General features: G+C 53.1%; 4 protein-coding genes; 1 reads left to right on the forward strand and 3 right to left on the reverse strand.

Annotated features, from left to right (window-relative positions):
* Window positions 1-4,348: 4,348 nt before the first annotated feature.
* On the reverse strand, window positions 4,349-6,083 carry CHC_T00008095001 (hypothetical protein). XM_005712023.1 is given in 5 exon segments: window positions 4,349-5,282; window positions 5,283-5,458; window positions 5,585-5,780; window positions 5,882-5,995; window positions 5,996-6,083. The coding sequence occupies 3 exon segments, from the start codon at window positions 5,993-5,995 to the stop codon at window positions 5,283-5,285; spliced, it is 486 nt and encodes a 161-aa protein (XP_005712080.1). The 5' UTR covers window positions 5,996-6,083; the 3' UTR covers window positions 4,349-5,282.
* Window positions 6,084-7,870: 1,787 nt separating this feature from the next.
* Window positions 7,871-9,529, reverse strand: CHC_T00008096001 (hypothetical protein). Its single transcript, XM_005712024.1, has one exon. The coding sequence runs from the start codon at window positions 9,527-9,529 to the stop codon at window positions 7,871-7,873; it is 1,659 nt and encodes a 552-aa protein (XP_005712081.1).
* A 260-nt stretch (window positions 9,530-9,789) lies between these two features.
* CHC_T00008911001 (glycosyl transferase family GT77, hemicellulose cell wall biosynthesis) lies at window positions 9,790-11,015 on the forward strand. XM_005712025.1 is given in 2 exon segments: window positions 9,790-10,947; window positions 10,948-11,015. The coding sequence occupies 1 exon segment, from the start codon at window positions 9,790-9,792 to the stop codon at window positions 10,945-10,947; it is 1,158 nt and encodes a 385-aa protein (XP_005712082.1). The 3' UTR covers window positions 10,948-11,015.
* Window positions 11,016-11,018: 3 nt separating this feature from the next.
* On the reverse strand, window positions 11,019-12,272 carry CHC_T00009463001 (NADH dehydrogenase [ubiquinone] 1 alpha subcomplex subunit 9, mitochondrial). Its single transcript, XM_005712026.1, has one exon. The coding sequence runs from the start codon at window positions 12,270-12,272 to the stop codon at window positions 11,019-11,021; it is 1,254 nt and encodes a 417-aa protein (XP_005712083.1).
* Between the last annotated feature and the right edge of the window lie 605 nt (window positions 12,273-12,877).

Genomic DNA, 12,877 nt, shown 5'->3' on the forward strand with positions numbered 1-12,877 from the left:
TCTTCAGCTAGGATTGTCGCACACTGCGGCCGCTGTTCGCAATTTCCGACATGTCCCCCCGAAAATTGAAGAAGCGCAGCTCTTCTCCTCCGAAAGCCGATGCGGAGGGGAAGAAAAAGATCCGTAGGTCGCCGAGGTCACCTAGGCCACCGTTATCCAAATCTCATCACCCGAATAAGAGCATTGTGATGATGTCCGCGGTGAGGCCACCTCGACACACAAAAATGCGCAGGAGATTGGACTTTGCAGAAGAAATCGGAGAAAGAACGGAAACCGATGGGAACACATCAAGTGAAGAAGCAGTCGAGATCCCGCTACCTCCTTTGAAGTCAATTCGAATCAACATTGACACAAGTCGAGCAAGAACTACATGGGTGTGATAAAAAAGAAGACTCAAGGAAAGAAGACTCAAGGAAAGAAGACTCAAGGAAAGAATACCCAAGGAAAGAAGACCCAAGGAAAGAAGACCCAAGGAAAGAAGATCCAAAGCAAGAAGACTCAAGGAAAGAAGACAAATACGAAGAATACCGCCATAAAACCCTCCGAAGAAGAGATAGACATGATTTCTTCGGGCTCTTCGGTTGAGGTAATAGACGGGAACGACAAGTCCATCACTCCCGTCAGCGACCATTCGAGGCCCCCCCAAAGAGATAATTCGAGTAGCAGTTCTGTCCTCTCGTTCAAAACTCTCAATGGACACAGTCAGTTTCTAACAAAAACTGACTGCGAAGAGATATTGAAGCAACCCCATGCTTTCATCTCTTCGGATGCTCTTTTGTGGTTCATGTCTTCGGTGGGGCTCAGCAAGTACGATCCGGCCAAGCATTATTTATTCGATCTCATCCATCGCTCAAGTGCATACATGTGCGGCCAAGGTGGACCTTCCATGCCCCTAGGCTACTCTATGAGTCCGAAGACGGCAGAAGCAGTTCTCAAAAAGGATGTCGCTGTCTACGTGCCACTTCACTTTCGACAGCACTTCTCCCTGGTCGTCATCGAGGGTCTTTCTCAATTTCTATCATGCGTCGAGAGGGAAGCCTGTGAATGCTCGCCTCTGAAAGCTATCAAAGCTTGTCATTATGACAGCCTCGCTCTCTACACAACACATAAAATAGGCGTTGTGAAGAAAGCTGTGTCAAGGCTGGTTCAAGATTGTCTTCTTTCAATTAGACTCAATTCCTCGGAGTCGAATATCGAAGCGCACATTTCGATATCTCGCATCACAAAAAAGAAGGATCAGCCGTCCGGCCATGTGACTTGTGGACCATTTGTCGCACTATACTTCAGGCAACATCTGCACAACATTCCCTTGCAATCAAACAAGGAGGAGAGGAGAGAACTGCTGCTGGAAATGCTACACAATCTTCAGCACGAAGTGGCGTTGAAATACGACTCCTTCCTCATACGCAAGGGTGTCTCAAAGCCACAGCGCAGTCCGACTGCTGGGAAGCGCACACGCAAATGCTCGTTAGATTCCAAACGTCAAAAAGCACCGTCGTGCCCTTACCCTTCCTTCTTCGAGAAATACCGCATGCGGTATTTGCCGAAACGCTTTCTACTATCGAAGACCGAATGCAGTCTGTTCTTGGTTGTGCAGTTGGTAGTGCCACTCTGAAAGGCGTACAGAAGCTTTTTTCTTTCTCCAATCAATGCTTTGCTGCATCTCACGGATTAGCGCCCCCTGAGGAGATTAAATTGGCCTCTTTAAAGGATCTTGATCATGAGCCCGAACAGGAAGAGGCCATTGTTCTGGAAAAGCAAAACAAAGATGAAGCATTGAAGAGAATCGAAATTGATCTTAAAGAAGACTTCCGAACTCAAGTTCGGAAGAAGACGAATGAAGACAGAAGAACTCAAGTTCCGGAGAAATCGAGTGAAGGCCTGGAATCATCGAAATCGTTCAGTCCGGAACTGTCGGTGACGATTAGTGACTCTGCTCCCACTATGGTGAGGCCCCATGAAACATTTTCACCAAATGATGTCATATATGTACCATGAGTCTTTGAACTCCTGTTCAGTGTGCTGCATTTCCGCCACCTAGAAGCAAGAAGGTGCAAAACGGCGTGTTCAAGAAGGGACCACCTATTTTTCTCGGGAGCCTCTAATTCCTTCTTGCAGTGGAAACAGTACGGTTGGATGACCTCAAACATGTCGAAATCAGACGTTTTCAGACTCGAGCGTTTGCGAGATGCAATTGTTCTTGGAAGTATGAGAATTGCGTCTATTCCTCATGTTGCGTGTATTGAAGTGGTGAATATTCCGAAAAGAAGAAAGGATGCAACGTTTCCGTTTCAATACAGTTCCATCGGCCAGACAGTTACGGACAACCCTGGGAGAGCAGTCTGTTGGGCTGGGAACGTGCTGGAAATCCATAAAAGCCCACAATCGTACTCGTACCCGATCTGGAAAACTTCTTCGTCACTTGCAATCGAGGAGATATGCTTTCCAACTGACAGAAGGGATGGTAAGCTTTCAACTTCGAACCTGATAGAAGTGGAGGTGTCGTACAAATTGGTATGGAGCCCTAGTAAAAACGAGTCCCTAAGGATTCCAGAGGACGTACTTTTGACTTCATGGAACTAGACTTCGTGGCTCTTTCGCATCTTGACAAGAATGCAACCGAAACGCGTCTCGGGATACAGTTGGAAAACCCCACGCATGTTCAGCAAAACGCAGAAACTCGAATAGTTCGAGTTACCATCCTAAACAACGAAGAAGGTGGTTTGCAATTCGCCGGTTTCCATAATTTACTCTCGTTCTCGAAGAATAGGGACATGGAAAGCAAGCTTTTCATCCAAAAACTTGGAACCGAAAGCATCCGTCAATCCTCGAAATCGTTCATTGCAATATGAAAGGGTTTTTTCATATTGGATCGCTTCAAGATTCTTGGATTGTCGGACCCGTCTTCTCTCGTTTGCTCGTATACGCAGATATTTTGGGACATAGTTTTGATTGTTCAATGGCGCTTGGTGCAGGAAAATGCAAATAAGCATTGCTTAACCATACGAAAAGCATTAAATCAAACCAGCGTTCAACATCGACCCGTTTTGTCAGTCAACCCCTGTGTTGTTGCCAAAACAGTTCTCCGGTATGCCCGTGAGTCGATTTTTAAGGTCCTCTGGGCTATGAAAACTACAGTCAACTACAGTCAGCTACAGTTTCTTGTGTCGTGGTGTTCTCATGTCACAGCATACTACCCACTGGCAACTAAATGTTTACTTGTTAACCGGGGATCAATGTTTACCCCGTGGAAAGTAAATGTTTACTTGTTGACGGATATTTGGACTGGACAGGCGGAGTGCTGTGATAGGTTGCAATACTTTGAGTTTTTCAAAAAATTCAATGGCTTCTTTTGCCCCTACTGTAATTGAGTTTATTCAGAATTGTATTAAAATCACGGTGCATATCGCGTATGATAAAAAACTTTATTTACAACCAGGGAGAACCCGCAGGCAGACGATGATGGTTGAGTACCTTAAAAAGTAAAACTTTCAATTCCGCACTATGGTAAAGGGGGGTTGCTGGTGTTGTCGGACAGTGACAAAAAAATCGGACATGCAAAATATTTTGAAAAATATCTCCGACACGGGCCAAGGAGCACCGCCGCGCGTAACGGCGCCAGATAGTGCGCCGTATATCAGAACGACGTGGTTGAAATTAAAGAAAAAATCTCAATCGATTGCTTACGGCTTTCTACGTATAAGTGTGCAACAACCCAAAAATACAAAATAGGCAGACTTTTCTATTTTTTATTTATTTGCTTGGATGTCCGATCTTAGTGCTCGGTTGAGGTGCAAAAGTGTCCGCGCGCTTCACAATCTCACTCCTCTTCTGTGTCCGTGGTTGTTTTCGCCAAGTCCCAGTGGACGACAGGCTGAGAGTGTCCCCGTCGCAAAACATAAAAAATGGTGATTGCTTGACAATTACAAGTACTTTTTCCTTTTAATATTGAGGTTTTTGTCCGACGTCTCCAGCACCCCCCCTTTACAGTAATATCGCAATATTTGGAAAAATGGCGCGGGCGTGGGACATCTGGATCTATGGACTGTAGAGGAAACTGAGCGATGATAGCCACACTGTAATGGTTAAGAGGAAAGAGAGCCAAGTGGAATACTGTTGGCCAATACCGCTACTTTACAGAGGCGTATTTGATATCTTCTGGCTCTACCGTTCCTCTGGCAGCCCGCCTTTGAAAATATCTCGGCTCTCGCTTCGCACCTGCACCACCAGTCGTTCTCCTATGCATCTTTTGCATCGCTTCGAGTCAAGAATTCGTTGCTGGCACCAGCCAAGACTAGAGTGCATTGACTCCGCCCTCCTCTTGTCGACAACTGTTGACCCCGGCATCCCCCGACCTCGTCCCCCTGCTTTCCGCTGACTAATCCGCCATGACCACTGCCTTCGCAACTCCTTCTGTCCTTCCCCGCGCCCCCCCACACAACCCACGCACTTGCTGTCGCACCCGCCCCACCCCCCGCATGGGGCCGTGGAAGGAGGGTGAGAAAGACGAGGCCTTCCGCCAGCAGCAAGAAATTTTGGCCCGCCGCCGCGACCCCAAGCGCAACAAGAAGTACTTTAAGGAAGTCAACGACCGCCGTGACGAAGTTGAACAGTTCTTTGACGAACGCACCCTCAAGGTCAAGGCAGGCGATGACCCCCTTATTGCGTGGACCGAAATGAAGGAGAATGGCTTTATCGACGAGGGCGGCTACACAGAAGAGGATGAAAGTGGCATTCCCATTCCCATGGCCAGTTTCGGAATTCCCAAGTACGACCGAGGAGCTCGCTTCGACCTCAAGTTGCCCCACGTCGAGATTGGGTACACCGATCCGGACGCTGATGTCATGTCAAAGGTGGGCAACGCATTTAAGAATGTTTTTGGATTTGGGAAGAAGGATGCTGATGACGAGGGCGCGTCTAAGTAGGCAGCTCAATGCCGTTTCGGGTGCAAACTAGCATAGCGGGTGTCAATTTGTAGACTCCCACTCCTTGTCATATAACAATGTATTCGGGCTGCAGGCACAAAAGGTCACATCTCCTTTCGAATGGCAGCTACCCACTCAATTATCCATCCCAGTTTCACTGCGACTGTACACCCATGCGTTCTAGTTATCTCATCTCGGGGGATGCGTGATTTTTCTTTTGGCTTTGCACAATCTACTGTCCTCAGGCGAATTTCACGCGTTGAGAGTAATTAAATCAACGCGACGCGGTTTGGTAATCCCATCTCTTTGAGAGTATTCGTTGTACGCACCGTTCTCCACTTCAAAGCAATTGCTCCCTTAGCGCTTTCCCTTCTTCTTTTTCTTCGTCGGCGCTGGTGCCCCCTTACCGGTAACTGTCTTCTTACTCGCGCTGGCACCGCCACCCTTGTTGCCACCCTTCTTTCCTTCTTTCATCATCACTTGTTCGCGGTGCTTAGGGATCAGTTCCGCGACTTTTGCATATAAAGTGCGTCCTGAATTTTGTAAAAAGTCGTCCGCATGTGTACAGCAAAACCGAAAATGCGCTTTCTCGTTAGTATATCGGTGTCAGCGTCCATTGCCAGATTACGTCGTCGCATTTGATGTGAAGGAACACTTACGGTTTGGGATGTCCTCCCGCACAGGCTTCCCGACCTCGTCGAATAATTTGATTCGCACCAGCCCTCTCGCCCAGGAGTCTCGACAATACGCCTTGTTCAGTGCCAAGGCCGTCTGAAACTTGAGCAGTTGTGCGCAATCAAACACTTCCTTTATCGTCGGGTTTTCAACGCACTTATCTTTCGCGATTTTGCGACCCTGGTTCACGCACAACACGGCAACATCTGTCAACAATCGTAGAAAGACCTGCACACAAGCAGCTATTCAACGACGTGCTAAGTTTGCATCGCATCACTTACCTGGGCTTCCGTTCGCAATTTGTCGAGGTAAGGCGGGTAAATCACCACCCATCGTCGTGGATCCACGTCCGGGCCATAATCCTCCGCAAACAGCAGAGCCGGTATCTTAGACATGTTGCTGGACTGTCTCACTTCGCGAATAACACCTTCGGATTGCAGTCGAATCCTCCGACTCAGCCAGAGGCACTTGCTTCCAATAAAAGTATGTAATCCCCGTGGTGTCAACGGTGAAAACAACTTGTTAGATACGCTTCTAACCAACTATTGGGCTCTGAGCGCTGTACAGGTCGAGACAAGCTGCATTCCTAGCAAGCGATGATGATTGAAATGAAATTAATAAAAATTTATCCCCTCTGGAACCCCCCACTGTGCTGCTACACTCACAACTTTCGGGCATGCACCTTCAACTCCGCTCAGATGCCGAAGGAGAACTATCAAGTGTTTGGGGCGTGGCACATAACATTGTGAGGATCCTTGGACTGCAAGTCTTCGGAATTATTCGCCTCACCTGGCCGTGGCCACTTGTACGGATATTTTCGACAAGCTTTTGAGGGCGCGGGTCCACTTGCCAAGGGAGGAATTTATTCTGATGGCTACAACTGCCGGAAGCACCGGAGGCAACGAAGAAGTTTCATATTTGCGCGAACGCGATGAGCTCTTTTGGACGGAGCTCGAGATTCGAAGAATTGGAAACCTCATTGCTGAAGGCATTCAGGCACGCCGCTATGTGGGAGACACCGCTTCCGCCGAAGGTGAACGAAAGCTCATGCGCGAGTACATCGAAGCAATGAAGCGAAAGTCAATGCGAGTCTTGCACAGAGCGGAACTTTATGCGAAGAGCGGGCATGCATCGTGGCCTGGCATTGACCCCACGATCACGGATCCAGTCAGTCTGGCAGAGGAGTACGTTCACGTCGTGGAGAACTACGAGGCCGTTTTGATGGAAGAAGAGTCTAGAGCAAAGCTCGTGAAGGAGAAAGCGGTTGGACCCGGTGATGACAGTAGGGAAAGCGAGGCAGTGAGGAAGCTTGCGACGGAAGAGGAAGACTGGGAAGCGGCCGATGACGTTGCCTATCGGGAAGCGCTCAAGCGTGAGCAGGTACTGACGAGGGACGCCGATGATGCCCGGAAAGAGCTACTCGGTGAGAGTCAAGGCATGCGAAGGAGAAAGGGTGAGGCCGGACCGTCGTCGGCAGCATCGTACTCCAAGGAAGATGAAGAGTTGATGGCTCGCCATCAGCCTATCCAGGACGAATTAACTTCTAACTTGGTCGGCCTTGTCGGCCAGCTCAAACAAAGCATATCGGCAAACAAGGGCAAGCTGGAGAAAGACAGCATAGTTCTCGATGAAACTGAAGAAGCTGTCGATAAGAACCTAGCAGGTACATCAAAGCAACGTGAAGAACTGAAGACTTATTCTAAGTCATCGTCCATATCGTGGTGGGTTATGCTCGTTGTCGCTCTCGTTATGCTGGTCATATTTGTTTTGCTCGTCATCGTGCTTAAGATCCCAATTTGAGCCCTGATTGCATTCTCGAAGAGAACAAATGCTGGCAGAAGCGAGCAAAGCTACCAAGCTCATCAAATACTGTACCGTACTCAGCCTATCGACAAACAGTGCTCATGCCCAACTTGTGTGTGTCTAGCTTTCACGAGTAGCAATGCTAAGCATACCGGCACAGACCCAACCAGTCCTGAGGCCAACTTAAACATTCAAGATTTGTACAAGCCATCGCCGCACGAGTCTACACCCGCAGATGCGAGGTGAAGCGGTGGGCAGTCAAGGCATCTCGTGTTCCCTTTTAATTTAACAATAAATGGATCCCGACTCAGAACGCAACAACCCTTACCACCATATTTTCCTGAGCGTCAACCTTGGGTACCTCGCGAAGACCTCGAAATTAGAGCTAGACACGACCGATGGCTATTTCCAAAATACCTTAGCACAACCCTCTACGCCAGTACAATCTTCCCCGCAGGAGTCAGGACTTAGAGCCGACCAAGAATATCAGCAAGCTGGTCTGGAAATGGGATCAAAACGAGCAGCATCAAGCAAATGGCCCCTACCCCGATAGCCGTGCGCGTGCCATCAGGCTCAAGCACTTCGTTCCTGCACGGGTAATCACTTTCGCGCTGCAAGAACACGGCGACGAGCCCCCAAAACAAAAGCAGCGGCGAGTTGCCCAGTAGAGATGAGAAGCCTTGCAGCAACAAAGTAATCGCCGTGGCACGGCTCGCGACCGCCCGCCCGTACAAAGCCTGCATGATCCGGCCCCCGTCCAACCGGCCGATCGGCATCAAGTTTAACGCATTGGCCAACAAGCCCGTGTACCCCACGACTGCTAGCGGATGTACAGCGATGGTGGCCTGTTCTCTCAAACCCGCTGGCAAGATGATATCCGCGAGCGAGCCGACCAAAATGGAGGCGTGGAAGAGCGCAGACGGCACTTGCGGAAACCAGTCGGCGATCTGCCCGCTGCTCGTAATCAACAGTCCCGCGATCAGAGCGGAGATACTGGCGACGGACCCCACGAGCGGTCCTGCAACCGCGACGTCGAACAAGTCCTTCCGCAGGTTGGGGTAGCTTTCGAGCGGGGTGATGGTGCCGTAAGTGCCTATCTGCAAACTGGGAATAAAGTAAGGCAAGCCGATCTTGACGTCGCGCATGGAGGCAGCGACGCGGTGCCCCGCCTCGTGCATGAAGGCGAGGATGATGGCGCCGATGGAAACGGGCAAAGTCAGGATGGCCTCGTCGAGGCTGCCCTTGGCGATCTGGGTGATGACCTCCGGCGTGAGACCGAAGATTCCGATGCCATAGGAGAAGGTGGTGGCGCAGGCGACCAAGCCCATGAGGACGGAGACGACGTAGGAAAAGGAATTGGTCTGGTTGGGCATGGCGGCGGCCGGCAAGGCAACAAGCACGGGGCGATTGTCCTCGCCGTCGGGCCCATCCTTGGGATCGATGAGCAGGAACAACCTGATGCGCTCGGCAATGCCCTCTTCTTTGGCCATGTCCTCCAACGTAGCAAGCAATTTATCCGCCGGTTGCCTCATGTTACCCCGAAAGACGACGCGCTCATCAAATGGGGAGCGATCAACCTCGGTGCAGAAAAAGGTGTTAATGCCACACAGCTTGTCCCTAATGACATTAATATCGCTCTCACTGACCCTCGGAAACTCGCTCCCCAGCAAATCGGACAGGGTGGTGGTAAGCGGCTGCAGGCCCTGGGACTTTCCCTGCTTTACAACATTGACAACCTGGGGCGATGAATTCTTCCTGTCGTAGGGGTTTGGCTCCCCCACGTGCTCCTTGGTGCCGGCCATGTCCTTCATGTTCTTGGCCTTATCGAGCTCAAGACGCTTGCGATCGGCCTTGAGTTCTGCGCGTTCGAACTCGAGACGGGCCTTGGCGGCCATCAGCTCGAGGCGCTCGGCCTCTATGCGTGCCTTTCGCGCGCGCTCCTTGCGCTGCTCGGGGGATTCAGACGACTCGGAGGATTCGGGGATGTGAGGGAGCTGGGATGGGAGGGGGGTCTGCTCCTCCTTTGCGACGCAGATGGGGCGGCGCCGCACGACGGCGCGACGCGGGCGCCGGATGAGACGGGGAGGGCGCAAGGCCACCACGGGGAGGAAGGCCAGCGAAGGCATGGCGCGGTAGATCTAGCGGAGAAGGGGTGGTAAGGATGGGGACGGCGGAAGAAGGGTGGGGAGGTGGAGGTGTTGGAGATTGTCGGATTGAGGGATGTGGGGTGTCAAAAGGCGAACGGCTGCGATTGGATGGAGGTGCGTTCTAGAATATCTGTACAGTAGGGGCACGAGGAGATTTTCACCTTTGCAAAAACTCTTGCTTACAGTTGCTTTCCTTGACGCGAATTGCCTTCTTCTTCCTCTGCACCTCTGCACATAGTATGTGCCACAGACCAACCTACAACGCGCCATGCGTCCCCACCGCTGAAGAGATGGATCGCCGCCCCGCGCGCCCGCTCCCGCGCGTGCTGCGCCGCCCGCTAGCGCTGGTGGCGCGCCTCGTCGCGCGAGACGGTCTGTACGTGGCGCTATCGCTGGGGCTGCTCCTGGTCGCCTCGCTGGTGCTGTACGCGCTGTCCCCACCGCCTTTGCTCTACCCGCCGCTCGCCGACCGCGCGCCCAACCTCAACGCCGCATCCGGGACCACCCCGCATCTGGAAGGGTTGCTGCAGCGCGTCTCGCCGAACGCGTCCAGGCTCGTCGTCGCGGTCGCCGTCAACTACGCCTTCCGCAACCTCGCGCTCAACTTCGTGTGCAACCTGCACCGCCTGCGCATCCCCAACTACATCGTCCTCGCCATGGACCGCCCCGTGTATCGGTACCTGTCCGCGCGCGGCGCGAACGTCTTCTTCTACGAGGACACCCATCGGAGGCGCTTGCTTGCGGACGCGGGGGGCGACAGGTTCGGGTCCTCGGCGTTTGTCGAGACGTCGCGCCGCAAGTCCTTGCTCGTGCTCAAGGTCCTGCGCCTCGGCTACTCGGTCATCTTCTCAGACGTTGACGTCGTGTGGATCAGGGACCCTATCCCGCACCTCGTCGCGCACCCCTTCGATTTTGTCATGCAGTCGGACCGCAACCATAACGATCGTGACGCCGCTCTCAACTACAACCTTAATTCCGGTTTTTATCTCGCCCGCGCCTCGTCGCGCTCGGTCATGGCTCTGAGGGCCATCGTCAAGTACTCGGAAGCCATACGACGCTCGGAGCAAAAGGCCTTCAATTACGTCCTGTGCGGCGCGTTTAAGGACCACCACGCGGGGCCCGGCACACGCGTCGGCGCCCAGGAGTGCACTTATCGAAAGGGCGGCGCCACCGTCATAGCCCTGCCGCTCGACGACTTTCCGAACGGCAGCAACGATGCCATTTGGCTCAACCGCTCCACCCCGTTTGTCAGCGCTTATCCAAGCGTTGTCGCCGTGCATGCAAATTACGTCGAGGGGATGGCAAACAAGGTCGACCGCATAAAACGAATTGGCTTTTGGCTTCATTCCGAAGTATCCGCACGACCGGACGGGTGTCTCCTACCACCGCAGCGGTAGCGTCGTCTCCTGAAACAAAAACTGTAAACTAACGAGTCTAGCCCTGCGCGCAATTCACCCTGTCAAAACTTCTAGTCGATGTAGAACAAACTGCTTCTGTCCCCGCCCCGTCGGAACCGACGCAGCACCTCGCCCGCAGTATCCGAATGCACGCTCATCGCCACGCAGTCTAGATCTTCAAACCGCAGCACGCCCTCCTTCTCGTAGTCCAAAATCGTCTCTGCCACCTCCATCTTCACTTGCTCTTCCGTGTACAATGGGTATGGGTTGATGATCGGTAGCCGCGCGCCTGTAAACTTTGCCCCGATTTCCATCAACTTGCCAGGCACGGGAATGAACCTCCCCTCGCGCTTAATCGACGTGCACACGAAATCGTACAGCTCCCGGATCGTCATCACGTCCGGCCCTGCCAGTTCGAGCGTCTTCCCTCCGAACCGCTCCGGATCGCGCGCGGCGGTGACTACCACGCTCGCCACGTCGTTCACCCACACCGGCTGCGCAAGCGATTCGCCGTCATCCGCAAGCGGAATGGCGTACATCTGCATGACATTGATCGCCATGCGAGTCAAGAAGCGGTCCTCCGTGCCAAACATATCCGTGGGCCTCACAATGGTGGCGTCCGGAAAGACGTCGCGCACGCAGTCCTCGCCCTCGATCTTGGTGGCCAGCCAGCGGCTGGAGGTGTCTTTGGCCGGGGCGGCCGCCGACACATGGACAAAGTGCTCGATGCCTTCCTCGCGGGCGATCTCGGCCAGCCGCCTCGTCGCCGAGACATGGACGTCGGGAAACTTGTAGTTGAGCGTCTCGTAGTGCTTGCCTATGAGGTTGACGAGGACGGTGGAGCCGCGTATGGCGTCGCGGACAGAGTCTTCGTCGCGCAGCTCGAACGGGACCGGGACGACTTGGCCCAGGTCGCCCATGACCTTGAGATGGCGCGAGTAGAGCTCGTCGCCGCGGTACGGGACGGTGACCTGCGATCCGATGCGCCCGAGTTGGTTGGTGACGTAGCGGCCCAGGAAGCCGGTCGCGCCGAAGACAGTGGCGGCAATGCCGCTGACGGAGGAGCGGCCGCCGCTGCCGCGCGCGGCGAGCGAGGCGGCAGCGGTGAGAGTGGTTTGCGCCATAGAAGGGGTGAGCGGGGAGGCACAGCCGAGTCGGTGGCCCTTCTCCGTCGGCAGAGAGTCAGGAAAAGGAGGGTCGCGATGGATGCGGAGATGGAGATGGGGGCACCAAGCAAGCTGGGCTGGTGTAGGGGAATTTACTGGTCGACAGGACAGAATTTCGACCCACTTTGCCCAATCTGTGCGATGCACCTTGCACACCATTTCCGACTCAAAAAAACAAACAAACAGACAAACGCGGACCTTGGTCTGCCCGAGACCTTGTCATACGCTGCAGACGAATTTTGTACAATCTCGACATAAGCTTCGCCTTGCCACCGCCATGACGTCTTCCAGCACCTGCTGCGATCTACGGGTCTCAATGCAAGGGGCGTCGACGGCGCAGTCAAGAGACGGGCTAGCAATGACGTTGACTCGTGGTTGAAACCACGTCTTTTACGGATGCATGTTTATACAACTCTCTCTTTAGAATACGCTGCTCCGCCGTCAAACACTACGAAAACGATGCATATCACACAGTAACGACGACGCCCACCGTCCCTCCACAGGACGCCTCCATCTGTCAATTCAGAAAAGCGTTTACAATGCCCATTCAGCTCCCGTGCAACGAAAGTCACGCGTGCAAAACCGGCCCGCCACACACAATCCCCCTCGCCCACTTACCTGAAGGTCAAGAATTGGTTCGATTCGCAGACGGTGAGCACGCCGAGTGCGTCAACGCCGAGGTCGAACCAACCCTTCAGAGGGCCCACCGCAGGACCCGCGCCGTCGGATGTGAGAAGGATCCCGCAGCGTCCGCAAAACTACAG

This window comes from Chondrus crispus, genomic scaffold (genome assembly GCF_000350225.1).
Source record: "Chondrus crispus Stackhouse genomic scaffold, scaffold_94, whole genome shotgun sequence".
Lineage (NCBI taxonomy): Eukaryota > Rhodophyta > Florideophyceae > Gigartinales > Gigartinaceae > Chondrus > Chondrus crispus.